General features: G+C 44.3%; 1 protein-coding gene across 1 annotated transcript in view; it reads left to right on the top strand.

Annotated features, from left to right (window-relative positions):
- Window positions 1-15,886, top strand: part of CCDC81 (coiled-coil domain containing 81) — a 316,574-nt gene that overhangs the window by 46,481 nt on the left and 254,207 nt on the right. Inside the window, exon 2 of the mRNA XM_085623150.1 lies at window positions 2,654-2,715. Within this exon, the coding sequence (XP_085479276.1) occupies window positions 2,654-2,715 (62 nt within the window). The remainder of the gene's footprint in view (window positions 1-2,653; window positions 2,716-15,886) is intronic.

Raw genomic sequence — 15,886 nt, 5'->3', positions numbered from 1 at the left:
TGCAGGTAGCAACACAGCTTAAAAGAAAATAAGTCTAGTAATAGGACGGTATGTGGTTACACATGATTTTTTAAGGGAGTGTTTGGGTTTAGGTTTGAGTTGTATGTCCCTGTGTGAGTGCCAAGCCCTTTATAAAGAACGTCATACTAATCTCTTGTGGTACCCTTTGTCAATTAGTTCACAGGGCAGAGTGTTTGCTTCTTTGAAAAAAGGCATTTTTTTAATTTTGAGTTCCTATGAATATGCAGGAATTGTCTGAAAGGGAGGCCGTTGCGCAATGCTCGGGGATGGAAACTGTTGTATTGTAACAGGGTGTCCCTCTATGTAGGTGTCTGTCCCTCTAAGTAGGTTTTCTAATTAGCGAAGTATACAATTGGTGGTTTGAGATCCTGACAGTTAGATCGAGGGAATCTATTCTTTGTTGCTGACCAAATCATAAATACATCATCTGTGTATATTTTCCATAGGCAGTTTTTTTAATGGAAAGGATTGGCGTTGTCAGGATACGTGATGTTCCTAAGGAGCCTGCAAAGAGGACTGCAAAGTTGTGTGCAAAATCTGCTCCATTCGATGTACCTCTGCATTGGTAGTCATTTGTACCATTAAACAGAAATACATTTTTTGTGAGGGCAGTCCTGAGCAATTAAATGATAATGGTGATGGATACTGGGACAGGTGCTGGTCTGTTGTTATGTAGAACCTCTATCACGTGTATTTCCCCTTCTTGATGGTTGTTGGTATATAAAGACTCCATTTCAAGAGTTTAGAAGGGTCAAAATCCAAATCCCCACAGTCAGGTTGATGAAGAGGCGACTGCCTTTAACATTGGTCTCAGTAAGGGGTATAATGTATTTGATAAAGAAATCAATATATCTTCCTAACATTTCTAGGATAGAACGCACCCAGGAAGAATGGGACTCCCAGGAGAATTCTCCATGTTCTTGTGTACTTTGGGGAGCATTTATATTACAGGAGTGCAAAATTTTTAGTTATTGAGAAAGGGAAACTCATTACTGCTAAGAAAGTAATCTATGTAGTTTTAGGTGATTGATGCCTTATTTAATAGCCTTGTAGTTTTATTGTGTCTCTTAGAATTTGCTCACTCTGTTTATGTTGGTATATTTATTTTTACTCAGTATTTATTTATTGTATCTGATCCATTGTTCATCATTGTCCTTTCCATCGTATAGATAATTGTTGGGACTCTGAGAGGCTCTCATGCCTTCTTTGTTTCTATTCATGTATATGTAATTCATACTTTGCCATGTACTTTTTATGTGTCTCAATAAGTATGTGATTTCAATTACTATCCATTGACTTATTTTATTTTTATTCTTGATTGGTTTCCATTATTGGATGTCACTCTACCTTGTATATTAATTTTGGGGAGTCTGCGGCTGGAGAGAGGTGGGCTCATATTCTCTCTTGACCAAATCATTAGGCACCCAATAAGGCATTTGCTATTGGGAGCCCAGCTTCCGACACATAGCATAACATATCGTATTTACTGCCTCAACTTGTAGCCCGATGTACCCATGCCCTTCATCAAAGCTTGCATGACCATATTGTTTGAGAAGGCCATTGCTCATTTCCAAATCCTCCGACCTAGCTGTGTAATGTGGAGTGCATTTTCTAAGGCAATACCAAGAAGACATAGTAAAGAATATGATTTTTATAAGGGAGCCACAGAGGAACCTCTATACACACAGTGTAATTTGTACTCTGTAATCTCTGGAACATTTGTTGGAAGATCCATGTTCACTGGTATGAGATACACATGTTGGAAACCTGCCTAGAACTGTAAATATATTTTTCTTCTAACCTTTTAGATCAAATAGTCACCCATTATATTCATAGCAACGTTCTTCATTCCTTATATTTGTTTACACCAGGGGATCTTGTCAGACCTTCCTAAGGGCACATTTCTGGCTTGCCAATGTAAGTAGAGCATTAAACATCGGTAAGTCCCAATTTTTATCAAAGAAGCATAAAGATGTCAAACACCGAATGGAGAAAAGATATGGACTGGTGCATGTAGCCGGAAAAAAAATTCTACCAGAACAGGGTCTGTCCTCAAAAGTGGGGAAGGGCTTGGAATAAATGGAACGAGTATAGAGGCCTTCTGTGCACCACCCCTACTGTCCAAACTAGACAAAGGGGGTTGGAGGATGGAAATTACTGAATGGGGTGGAAACTGACTAAACTTGTGTAAAAAGCAATACAGAAAGTTGATGTAATGTGCTGATATGTTTTCGGAAGAGTGAAAGACCAATGAGTGGTGCATATGTAATTTTGCTTTAACACTGTAATAAAAAGAAGATTTAAAAAAATGCCAAACACCCTGATCTCTAGTACATTGCTGTTATTTGGTTCTCTACGTTATACCAGCATTGCACCTTTTCCATTTGCACAGTGTATTCCCATGTGGAATAATTCTTACAGATCTCAGATGTGGGAGGAATTAGAATTCAATAATATCTGATTCATCCATCCTTTGTCATGAGGAAGCATGCTAATGTGCATTATGTAGCAACAAAATATATTTTTTTTATAATCTAGTTAAGGACAGTATATTTCTAATACTTTTACTTGAATAATGTATTCATAACACATTTGAGTGTGATGCAGCTGACCTTTTTTGCTTTCATTGTAGATGTCAGCACTATATGGGGGTGCGTATCTGACTTCATTGAACGGCAAATGGCTTTGCAGAAGGTAGGAGTTTAATATTGTGCAACTTCCCCTTAGTAGAAATATGTGCAACTGTTAAGAGTATCTGCTATATAGTTGTGGCTTGCTTGCACCCAAGATACCTTCCCCTCCTCAGAGCACTTGGAGATCACATTCTAAATGTTTTTTTTCAAGTAACTAAGCAGAAATTGTAGTTGTGCTTCTGTTCACAGGTTTTAGTTGTGTTTAATCTATATGCAGTGTGGTGATGAAGCTACCTCTCATTCCTCATTAAGTTTTACTCCAGAAATTCTTGGGCCCAGGCACCCGTACTTTTATAACATCCTACGGCTAACATATAATGTCTACCTAGTCACTGTTGCTTGAGAGACATGAGCCTCAAGGAGGATGGATGTTCAATCGACCCAGTCTGTTGAAAGTAGTGTAAAAATGGAGTTGCAAAGGTGGGATGCTGTTAACAAGTGGATACTGGTCAGAACGTCTTTATAGGCTAGGAGAGGGTTCTTATTACCTGCCCAGTAGAAATACCAGAATGTAAAAGCTTTAAGGTATAGTTTGGTGTTGGATGATGTGTGACCTAACCCACCATCCTTATCTAGCAATGGTGGGAAATGTGTGAATAGGAAATAGGTTTATTCAAGATAATTATGTGGTGATCCAGGATGATACCGATAGACCAGTTGAGGATTTTAAATTCTGCCTGGGGGGCATTTAAAATGGCTGACTGATGCTGGATATCCCCTTTGCCTCACTCCCCTCAGCCCCCTAACTCAGTGTTGTACCATATATCACCACTACACAAAACTCTGGTCAGCTAAGCATTTACTCATACAGAAACATCAAATTTGGATATTTTAAATCCAGTTTGCCATATTGTTCTTAGGTGAGGTACCATCTCTTGGAGCAACCTGCAAAATAATGATCAAACCCCCACATGGCAGTCTGACGGGAAGTGCACAGCTTTCAGCTGGGTTGGTGAGGCTGCTTTGACAAAGTTTAGGAACATCGCAAAGAAAGTCACATTGTGGGGGAAAGCAGTCTTACTATTAGCAGTGATGCGGTGGTGAGATAGGACTGACTTACAATACAGGGAAGGGGTGTTGCTGATAAGCTGGCTCACATGAGAAGGTACAGAGCGAGGAAATCTGAGAAGGAGAAGCTTAATAGATCTAAAATAAGTAAACGTACAATGGCTGCCATGTTGTAGTGGAGTGAACATCATATCATTTACATCTATTAATTTGTTACAATAGCAATCCAGTACACATTAAAAGAAATGTCATGTCTCAGTCTCATCAAACAAGTAAACAATTACAACACAGCAGAGCAAAGATGCTCACCTAAAGCAATAAAAAGCTACTTTTAAATCAACAGGCATACTCTTTGTATTGATCCTTTTGGGTCACCAAAGATTCCACTAACAATAGACTGCAAGATGCTAACACAAGTCATCAACGACTTATCAAATGAGGTTCCCCAAGTGACTATGTTTTATTAAACAAAAAGTATACAGTTCTACATTTTGCAAACCATTTAGGGACACTTGCCACAATAGAATATTCTACCCGAAATTAAATTGGGCATTGATTACAGTAATCCCTAAACCAGGTACAGCCATCCCAAAATGTGAAAATGATAGGCTTATTTCCATTTTGAATACATTGTAAGTATTTCATCCTTACTTGTTCGGTGCCACACTCTGGCAACGCTCCTGCGGCGGATTAAGGTTCCATAGAGCTTCAGCTCACCTGTATCGTTCCTTGGCTGTTTTACACAGGATATGGCAAGGCCCTCTGGCGCCATTCACTCCTCCCTACACATCATGGTTTAATCTGAACCTGCACAGGGCATTCTGGGGTAATTTTCTTAACTGCATGTCTGCGTCTGGGAAAGGGCACATCTTTGTTAGCTCTATTGTAAACTGCATAATTAAAGAAGTTACAAAAATGGCAAAATTATTTATTAATACCAACATTAGAGAACTTAAACTTCCTTATGGCATATTATTTGGTTATCATTTTTCACAGTTTTCAGTTTTTCCCTAGCTCTAAGACAAAGCCAAACTGAGACAATTGAGTCTTAGAATCTATATATGGGAAAAGAATACATCAACTTGTGAATATCAATTTATATAGCGTTAATAAATGCTGGCACAAATCACTATTAACTGTTTAGGTTGACTTACATATAGGTTTGCAAGTTCATATTTGGTCAAATGCCAAGATGCACATTGACAAACACTGTTTAGATGTTAGTACTGGATTGATAAATGAATTTATTGCTTAAAAGGTATTATCAAGAAAGCTCAATTATTGCTTTTAATTATCATAAGGCATTTCATCTTGCTGATTCTGAAAAAAGTGAGATACATACAACACTAGGAGTTTCTAGAAAATTAAGTAATGCAATGAAATGCATCAGTTAATCTTTAACTTCAAGTTTGGCCTGTCTGAGCAATATTGAGGACGTGTCTTCTTATAGACTCTATCAATAAATCAAGCTTTTGTAGGTCGGGTAGCAAAGAATCTTAAATGATAGTGGGTAAGGAGTTTGGATTGTTCTGTGGTTTACTGTGGTCTAGGACAGTTCTTTAAATGGGCAGGTACTGTCCGGCACTGAGTACCTGCACTTCTTTCTTTTGAAAGGGAGAGCACTGGCACTTCTTAGTACTACCGCAATACATTTAATGGGAGAGTACTGGCATTTCTCAGAAGTAAACAGGTATCTGCAGAGTGAGTACCTGCACTTCTGTGTTTCCAATTAAAGCACTGGCCAGGATCCTGGACTATCACAATGAAGGTGGACAAGAAGTGAGGTTAAATTTGCTTCCGTTTAAGCTACTACAAAACTAGCATTGGTTGCCACTGAAAATGCAAAGACTTAGACTACCATCCAATACTAATTGTTGGAGATGTATGGAAACATTCTTTGATATTACTCCCATATTGTGGAAATGTCCAATGTGACCCTTTTACTGTGAGCTTTTAATGTGAACTGCTTTTAAGAATGAATCAGTTGTATGAGAAGTATTCCAGGATTGATAATTATATCCCTCTTGCATTTCTCAGGCATTCCAACATTACATAAACATAGAAGAGGAATGATATCAAGTGCTTTTAGTTGCTAAATAATGTATCTTGCGGAAGTGGTGCCAGACCACTCGCCCACATCAATGACTGCTGAAAATTGGGAAACTACTCTCTTACAAAAGATTAAAGTATAGGATGAATGACTAAGAAAATTTTTGATATGATGTTTGTCCGTCCCTTTGTCTGGAATCACTTAAATATCAAGAGGATGGATTTAAAAAAAGCAAATATCGGCGCTCATATTTCCTCTATGTGTAACAGCAGTGGTAGTATTGAGCGATAGAATACATATCTAGTATGGAATTATACAAATGGCAAATGCTATTTTAAATATTTTTTAAATATGGTTACTCTTTTTTCAGGTGTTTCAGGTGTTTAAACAAATCAATCCTTTCTTTCGCAGGTAACCAGTAGACAGTCTTTCTTGAGAGACTCTGTCAGTGATTTTTACAGCTCAAAGATTATAGGAATAGTTGCACTTTGGATATATTAATGTCCTCTCAGTTGATATCTGGAGGTCTCCCAAATAGGGAATTACTGTAATCAACTTTGTAATTAGTCACAGCAGCAATTGTTGGAGGCCACAGTACAAAAACCTATTCAGATTTGGTGAATTTTAAACCAGCAGTCATTGAGCACCCTGTCAGTATGGGAATTTGGGATTTTCTCTGCACCACATATGAAGACAAGATTCTTTCTGAATCAAAAAGGCTAATGAGGAGTCCTAACAGTGTAGGGGGTAAAGTTCATAGAGAAGATAAGGACTGTTAAGTGCTTAGGACCTATCAAAATTCCCTCTGCATTAACGTTTAAGCCATGGGCTCCCGTACAGTTTGAGGATCTCAAAAATGTTAGACAGACTTGCTACTCATAGGTAGATATGAGTGCCGTCTGCAAAGGAGTGAAATTAGAGCCCTTCGGACTATATCAGCAGACGCAGTAGTCTGATGTAAACATAAACCATTAGCAGAGAGAGAGGATATTTCTGGGGAGCTTCCAATTAATAGATAGAGTCAATGACCAGTGCATTCTGAGCTTTATGCATTGCGGTCTACTCTAAATAAAAGAGGTAAAGCAAGGTAAAGTGTCCTCAAAAGTTTCAAACACCAATTGCCATTTTCCAGGAGCAGCACTAGCCCAAAGTTGTTGAAGGCTGCAGACAGGTCCAACTAAAAACGGAGACAAACACCTCTGACAGTAACAACTCATCCCAAGCATCCACCAATGTGGATTTAATACTATACTAAGGGCAAAGGCTGGCTGTTCATCATCTAAATTACAGCATTTTTCAAGCTAGATTTTGAATTCAACACCAACTGTCTTTTCTATGATCTTTCCCATCAAGTGTTTCCGTGGCATGAGCCAGAAGTTCTTAAAGGGGACTGGATCTAAAATAGCACACACTGGTGTCACTAGCACTTTATTGAAAGTATTGTTATGTGCCCGGATAAGGCCAATGTAACTTAGCTGCACATTTTCTTACATGGTCCTCTTTCTGCACGATAACATTACTGCTGTGACCTTTTGCACATATTCGCGTGCGTGTCAATGTTGGATTAGTTTCTCTGAAACTATTTCTGTTTATGCATCTGGCTTTGCATAACATTACCACCATGCCTTGAACACCAAGTACAAGGTCTTTACGCACAATGTACAAATGTTGTTCTATCATCATCCGTAGGGCGACATGGCTTTCTACATATCCATAACATTGCTAATTTATATGTACATCGCAAGGACGCTTTTTATTATAAATAATAAGCATCACAAAGGATTAGCAGAGGAGGCACTTCAGCTGACACCGAGGGTCCCTGCATGCTGAGACTTCACCACGCAGTGGTCTGACATCTCTGACGAGTGGCCAGATCGTGGCCAGGACGGGATCCTACATTCTCTCCCACCAGGTAATGGGGTTGGATCATCTCTTGGGGGTTTCTTTGCTCTACACCTACAGACACTCTAGACATACAGAGTAGGGATTGCATAGTAAGAGTACGCCTGATAACTGCCTTGTTTTATATGCCAGCATATATACTCTGTCTTAGCACCATGGTGGAATTATAGCTGCTATTTACTCTTTTGGTGCTTGTAATCACTTTCATCTGCTCCTGTCTACTGATTATCACAGCACATGTATTTTATACAAGAAGAACATTGGTTCAATAAATATATTGAAAAAGTACCATTGTATTTTCTCTGTAAATGTCTCTGAGAACAAAAGAGCACGAATGACTGAGCGGAAGGGTTCTAGATCTGTTACAGTGATCCCTGAGGGGTCAGGGTTGTTATGTTCATCGGCTGCCTGAAACCATTTGTGCTGTGTTCAGGTTGGGGGGCTTATGGTGGCACTGTGAGCTAGCTGGTCTCTAGGGCAACGTATTCTGCGGGGATACTTGGAATCATTCTAGGCACCTCACCCAAAGTTTATGTTGTCTAACAAACGCGCAGATCCTACGGATTAGTGGGAACTGCAAGACAGTATCTGGAACAATTGCGGAAGTTGTGTAGATATTACTAACTTGGCAACAGATATGGCAAGGGCTTTTGCTTCAGCAGGCTCTGTGGACATTGCAGAGGATTTTAAAGTTGATTTCTCTATTCAACAAGGCTTTTATTCATGCTTTCAAACCCAGGTTTATGTGGTGACATTTTAGTACATTCACACGCCATCTGGCTACAATGTATGCCATACTATTGTAGGACCTCTATCAGAGAGAACATGATGCTGTTGAACAGCAAGGGTTGAGAAGGAGAATCATACAAGGACTCTGAATAATATCCCTTATTTGGCAGTTCTGCCCTACACATTTGAGCATGTCTGCTACAATTGAGGAGAAAAGATGACATATTTTTTTTTTTTTGATCAAAAATATGATCATTCACAGCTTAAAATACAGTACAAAATCAATATACCATTAAAAAATACGGCAGTATAAAACCCATTAAAAGTGATTTATATAATACATAAAATAATGTTCTACATTTCCCATTAAGGAAAAATCCTATATAACTTTGCCCCTACTTGTTGCCTATTCAGTAGTAATGTGTGGTCAACTATGTCCTAAGCCTCTGAGAGGTTGAGAACTGTCGGATCAAATTTTGGTTATAATCCAATTATTGAGGAGTTCCATTATCTTATTTGCCGGTGCAGATTTGTAATTTATAGAGGGCTTGTATCATGAATGGTAGTTGTGAGAGAGGAGATTCAGCTGCACACAGATTCCAACCCTCTTTTGAGGATTTTGCTTTAGTGCATTAGATAGCAGACCAGTTGATAATTGGCCTGAAACACTGGGTCTGCCTGCGGATCCCTCAATAAAGGTGTAATGACAGTGTCCTTAGGTGTATCAGGTAAGAATCCTTATTAAAAGGACATTTAGTCCTAATAAATTGTTTTATAAAGACATCCCTCCATGAATTTACTGATAATTAGGATTCTTTGGTCCTCTTAGCTAACTTCCTCATGTCCCCCTCCTTCATTGCTTTGAAATACAAGAATGAGGAACATGCGTGTGGTGGAGAGGGCAGTGGTGTTGGAACAGTGTAATATCTGCAGAGGTTTGTAATTTTTATTCAAGGAGCATCATGAGATTCTTGCAGTGTTGTGGGGTTGCACAGGAGATATTTTGCATGGTTTTTGGGATGGATTCGTTTTTGGCATAAGCTAAAACTCTATTTTGTCACTTAATAAGACTTGGCTGCTTTGTAAATCAAAATCTTGTCCAATTCCTTCAGCTTTTTTTTTTATTGTCGGTGTGCTTTAGATAGTATTTTGTTCTGCCTTCAGGATGTGCACACTGTACTAGTATTTCAAAGCACTGTGGCTGAATTTGCTAAAGCTCAGGAACGAGAAGAAAAACTCCAGCTACATTTACGTAGATGATTGTCTGGCTCCACAAAGATGCTTCTAAATGTGACATCATTTTCTTTTTTGCACTCAGTTTCTACAAAATTATTCTACAGCATTTACAACTTTTGGACAGCACACTGGTTAGCTTATTTCTCCCAAAGTGCTCTGGCCTCAAGTCTTGTACTCAATGCAAAAAGAAAATGTAAGCATGTGACCCATGTAACAGCCTTATGTGATGATTGGGCTTTGCCCACAAAGGGAACACCTGAGCTTAGTGGGCTCAGATGCCGATGAATGCCATGTGGAGTGTAAAGCTAGTCTTTTTGGTGATGGAAACCTAATCTAGATTCACGTCTTGTGCATTATTCAGCTTGTGACTGTTTGGCTTTGAATATTATCTTCTCAAATTTCAGAAAATTGACCCTGAATGATATTGTAGTAACTCCTGATGACGTTGAGCCAACCTCTTTGTACAGTCCACTGAGAGTGAGCTGGCTGTGGGTCAGCTTCCTTATGTCCTTGTCTTGTTTGAGTCAGACCCTCTTTAGCTATTGCTTTAGAACAGTGAAAGTCATATCTTTCGCGATCATGGTATCTGGTAGAGACATCTAGCCGCAGATTCCTTAACTTAGAATATCCCCAGGCGTCAGACTGGATCCGGAAAACCATTTTCCCCAACAGTCACCTGGCTCCATCCTGACGTCGTCCACGGAAGTGACATCGATGGAGCCATATGAGACCGCCTCATAGCTGACGTCAGTTTTCTTCTTTTCCGCGTCCCAACGCGGATCTGGAGTTAAGCGGTTCCTCTGGCCTGTTTTCAGGCCTTTGCGACGCCTTTTGTATCTGGAACAGTGTGCCGATGCCTGCGGGCTTCAAACAATGTGCGCCCTGTTCCCGGCAGATGTCTGCGATGGATCCACACGAGATCTGTATGTGGTGCTTGGGCGAGCACCACGACTCCGCCGAATGCAACACCTGCCGGCAGCTGAAGCCAAAGACCCAGCAGGAACGGCGGATGATTAAACTGTTGTCTGCCCGGTCGGAGTCCTCGTGGCACCGGCTTCCGTCCCCAGTGGAGGGCTCCAAGAGGTGCAGTTTCTCCTCCCACTCCGAGGTCTCTGCTGAGTCATTCCCGTGGACGTCGTTAGTCAGCCTCAGGTAAGCACCGGAAGAAGTCATGGAGGTTGTCGACCTCGCACAAGCGTGACGCTGGGGGCTGACGCTCCCGGTCTTCACTGGACACAAGCCCTCAGAAGTCGGACCCGCCTATCCACCGTTTCCTGGTGCTGGGGCGACTCAGACCCAGATGGAAGCGTATTCCAGGGCTCCTCAGGCCATTCCCGTGGACGTCATTCGCCAGCCTCAGGTAAGCACCGGAAGAAGTCACGGAGGTTGTCGACCTCGCACAAGCGTGACGCTGGGGGCTGACGCTCCCGGTCTTCACTGGACACGAGCCCTCAGAAGTCGGACCCGCCTATCCACCGTTTCCTGGTGCTGGGGCGACTCAGACCCAGATGGAAGCGTATTCCAGGGCTCCTCAGGCCATCTTTGGGTCACCTCCTCTCACTGGCACGCCTTCGGGCCCCACCCGGTGGGTAGGGACTCCGGTCGGGGGTTCACCTGCGGGTTCGCCCTCGGCGCAGACCGAGTGCCTCGACTCCGGTCCTGGAGTCGCAGCGGCATTGACGTGGGGACACGGCCCGATGGGCATCCCACTCTGATCTCTAGCCCTCCTGCCGCGTCTTCGCACAGTCCTACGGGGCTTCCTGCATCGTCGCTGGATGTGGCTGCAGTGCAGAGTTTGACTCTGAGTCGACTTCGTTCCTCCCCGCAGGCTCCAGCCTTGGTGGAGGTCGAATCGACACCGATCCGACACCGTCTCGATGTCAGTCGACGCCGGCTCAGTCCCCGGTCGTCTCTCCTATGGAGGACGTGAACCCAGTTGGCTCCCCGCCCACACAGGTGTTCCCATGCGCCACGGAGCAAAATCCCATGGGGCACTGGCCGGCTCATTTCGCTGCAGGGCCTCTGTCGTTGGGGGGACGGATTAGCCTGCAACCCTCCCCAACGGATGACTTGCTGTCTCCCCCTCGGATGGCCATGGAGGCCAGCGTTGACTTTGGGAGGGCAGTTAGTAGGGCTGCACATGTCTTACAAATGCAGCCGCCCTCTGTCTCCCTGCCTTCGGATCCTTTGTTGGATCTTCTTCACTGGGGATCGGTGGATGTGGAGCCTTTTTTGCCCTTTGGCAGGTCATTATATGCTGTCCTTCTGGGGACTTGGGCCAGACCCTCGTCTGGTGACCCCGTGGCTCGTGCTGTGGCGCACTGCCACCGACCGGCTCCAGATGACCCTGCCTGTTTGTCCCTTCATCCTTGGGCTCATGGCCCTGTAGTCCAGGCTGCGCTTCCTTCCTCTCCTTCACCGTTGCTTCCTCCCACTCGGGAGTCTAAGTGGTTGGAGTTGTGTGGCCGCAATGTTTTTGCGTCCACCATCTCCGGTCTTCAATCCCTTAACACGATCTGCGGGTTTGCTCGGGCTACTTCTGCCCTTTGGGACTCCGTTGAGTTACTCCTTCCCTCTTTGCCGGAGTGCCCTCGTGCTGACCTGCTCCAGCTTGTTCGGGATGGCCGCAACATGGCGCAGTTTACCATCCGGTCAGCCATGAACACCACTGACTCCGTGGGTTGAGCTATGGCCAGCTCAGTTGCCCTGCGTTGCCATTCTTTGCTACGCGATGGCAGTTTCCCGAAAATATTCGGGAGTGACTCAGAGATTTGCCCTTTGATGGGGCCCATTTGTTTGACGACCATGCCGAATCAGCAGTTCAGCGTCTCGTTTCAGGATTTCATTGACTTCTGGGATTTTAGTCCCCTATGGTGGATCTGTGTTTTCGTGTGACAGTGTTGTCACTGTTTTTCTGTTTATGTGTCTGGGTCCAAGAGGTTCGTCCCAGAAAGATTGTATGGCTGTTCAGCAAGAGGTTTTTTCTCTTACTTTACTGCAGCTGGGCCAGCTGTTTCTGTGTTTCTTTTGACCTCTGCCTATGAGCTTGTCTCAAGAGGTGTCCCTTGCTTTTATAGGGATGTGACGTACCCTATATAGGGTATTCGTTTGCTATTGTGTAGCTGCTGTCCCTTGCCAGGAAGGTTTGGAGGCTCCCGTGTAGCTCTCTTGTTACTTTCTGCCCCCTGGGGATTTTCTCATGGGTTCTGCTTCACCTCTCCCTGTTCCATGCTTCCTGCTGTGGTGGTATATACTCTCGGTTGGGTCCCATGGATTGACGTGGCCCTCTCCTGCTGCTTCTGTATCGCTGCCTATGGTTGTTCCGTGGCACTCTTAGGCGTCTGTGGACGCAGTTGATTTCGGTGTATTGTTGAGGCTCTGCCGTTCCCGACTCGCCCCGGAGGGGTTTTTACATCCCCCTGCCTTGCTTTGGCTTCTCTTTTTGCCTTCTTTCTAAGCGCCGTTGGCGGTCTGGGACGTGGGCACGTGTCCCTGGGGGCCCCCCGTTCCGCTCCGGATCGGTTCTCTGTCACCACTTGTGCTCCGTACTGTGTTTATGTGTTATCGTAGGGGACCCATTGGGTTCCTTGAGCCAGTGTCTTGTATGCACACTTTTGCTGTGGCGTTCTTTCCTGGTGTTGAGACAGGCTTGGGGCCTACGAGTGGTGCACTTTTTACCAGAGCGATCCTCTGTTCCGTTTTGCCTTGTGTCCCTGGCCTCCCTCGGATGGGCCCCGGCCTGGGTTCAGATTACTATGGTCCTTGTCGCATACGGCCCAGGTGTTCTTCTCCTGGCTCCGCGACGGGTTTCACCACATTCTCCGGATGATCTCTGGATTCATCCTATATACATATGTCCCTTTTTCGGACTTTTTATGTCTGCATGTTACTGACTTCTTCTTCTTCTTCTTCTTGAAGTGTCAGTATTACTGCCTGTGTCGCGGGGGTTGGTTTTCCTTCCTGATCGGGAGGTTGGGCCGCCCTCTTTGTGGCTGGACTTTTGTTCCGCTCCGGTTCACAGCCGGCGATTCCATTTCTACCTTTCGGACACCTGTCTATTCTCTAAGCCGGGCGTTCTTCTGGTTTACCTTTGGTTGTCATTTCCTGACTTTTCCAGCATTTCTGTGTGCTATGTTCGCACTCTGATCCTGGGGATTGTCCCAGATTCCCCATTTGTTTCTTTTCTCCCCTCTCTCCCTCAGGGGAGCTAGTCTTGGGCATGCTCGGCTTGTCGGTCGCCCTTGGTCCTTTTTCCCAGGGGTATGATTGCCTGGTTGGCTGCCTGGTGCTGTGCCGTCTTTTCGGTCGGTCCGCACCTGTTGTTGCTGCTTTGCTTCCTTGAGTTACCCCTTGTGTGGTTTAGTTCTCAAGGTACACACTACTTGTTTGCGTGTACGCTTGCCCTTCACATCTATGAGCCTCCTAGTAGTCCGGGTTGTGTGTTTCAGCATGATGCCTTTGCCTGGCCATGCCATTGGTTGGCATTCTTTCGCTGGACCTTTGTCTTTTTCGGATCCTGGGATCCTCTCCTCAGTTTCCCTCTTTTCGTGGGACTCTGTGGTATTCTGTTGTTGTGCACTGATTTTCTGGTCCTGTGCCTTCATTTTGTCCCTGCCTGGCCGACAGTGGATTTGTGTTGCCCTCTGATGACTTGTGGTACCTTGCTTCCCTTTCTCATGCTCCGCCCTGACCTTCAAGGTTTGTGTCAGTTGCTCCGCCCTGACCTTCAGGGTTGGTTTCAGTTATGCTGGCAATACTGAGCCTTATGGGTCTGGTGTCAGCTGGCATTGCGGACCCACCTTGTTTCCGTCAACGTTCTTGACGGTCTGCTCCCTTCGGGGACATGGTGAGGTTTGGTCGCAGACCCTCCTCCCGTTGGGTATAGCTATGGTATCTATTCTAAGTTAAGGAATCTGCGGCTAGATGTCTCTATCAGATGAACAAGTTACTTACCTTCACTAACGATGTATCTGGTAGAGACACAGTCTAGCCGCAGATTCCTTAACGCCCGCCCATCCTCCCCGTTCTGCGACAACCTTTCCAGGTGGGGTTCTACCACCTTGCCTCCTTTCAGGTGGCTATGGTCTTCCTAAGGGGTGCTCTAGTTCACCCACCTCAGGGGCAGGGTGTGTCATTCTGCTTTAGGCACGTTAGCTTTCCACCTATTCTTGTTTTTAGGTCCTAGGTTATGTGCTTTTCGCTACTACTGCATCCGGCATGGAGTTTATCATATCTTCTTCCGTCCCTCCACCCTTGTCTGTCTCCCCATGTCTTTGGGGTCTCCTTGTCTCTGCTGCAGGCACTTGGGTTGCATTCCTATTGTACTATGCTCTATGCATAGGTCATTGTGGGGGTGTGGTACCACTTCTATGTGGTTTTTTTCTTCTGGTCACGGGCCATAAGTCACAGCTTTCAGCCCTGTTCCCCCCCCCCCCCCCCCCCCTTTTCAGTTGCATACTTGCTCACAGACTGTCTGTCGTACAGTTCCATCCTGTGGTTGCATTCTCTCCTTTGATTGTCATGTTATTAATTTCCTCTGCCGTTACCTCTTTAGGGGGGCACGATTCTTTATTTGGTGGAATTTTATTGGGGCGGCTGCTTGCTCGCCTCCTTCGGTCCCTCCAAGTGTTGAGTACTTTTCAACATGGCATGGTTTTTTACAATTGTTGTTACAAAGGTTTTTGTTTCTTTTTTGGCACACTGTTCCTATACTCTCACAGCTTTTGTAGTGGCTCCGCGTTGTGGCGTGGAAAAGTTTCACTGCAGAAAACTGACATCAGCACACCAAGGGGGTCTTGTATGGCTCCATTGACGTCACTTCCGTGGAAGCCGGAGGGCGGTGGCGTCTGGCGCCATCCTGACGCCAGACGCCGACCCCCCCCGGCGTGTAGAAGTACTGCTGGAGAAAAAGGTTTTCCGGATCCAGTCTCACGCCTGGGGATATTCTAAATTAAGGAATCTGCATCTAGACTGTGTCTTTGCCAGATACATCGTTACCGAAGGTAAGTAACTCGTCCATTGGGTTTATTCTCCCTCCTTGGTATTGCTTCCATTCCATTGAAGCATTGTTTTCAGCATCTGGCATGGACTATTTGGGGAGTGCAGAAGTCATCTTGCAAAGGATTTCCCCTATAAAAGCACACATTCTGGAATATAGCCAAGTGTGTAATTGAAGTATGATGAAAAATGGATGTAAATTCTCGACAATATTTACCAGCTGTTATTTATAAATCATTTTTCATGTGTA

Source organism: Triturus cristatus, chromosome 8, assembly GCF_964204655.1.
Source record: "Triturus cristatus chromosome 8, aTriCri1.1, whole genome shotgun sequence".
NCBI lineage: Eukaryota > Metazoa > Chordata > Amphibia > Caudata > Salamandridae > Triturus > Triturus cristatus.
This window is presented reverse-complemented; position numbering and strand designations above follow the sequence as displayed.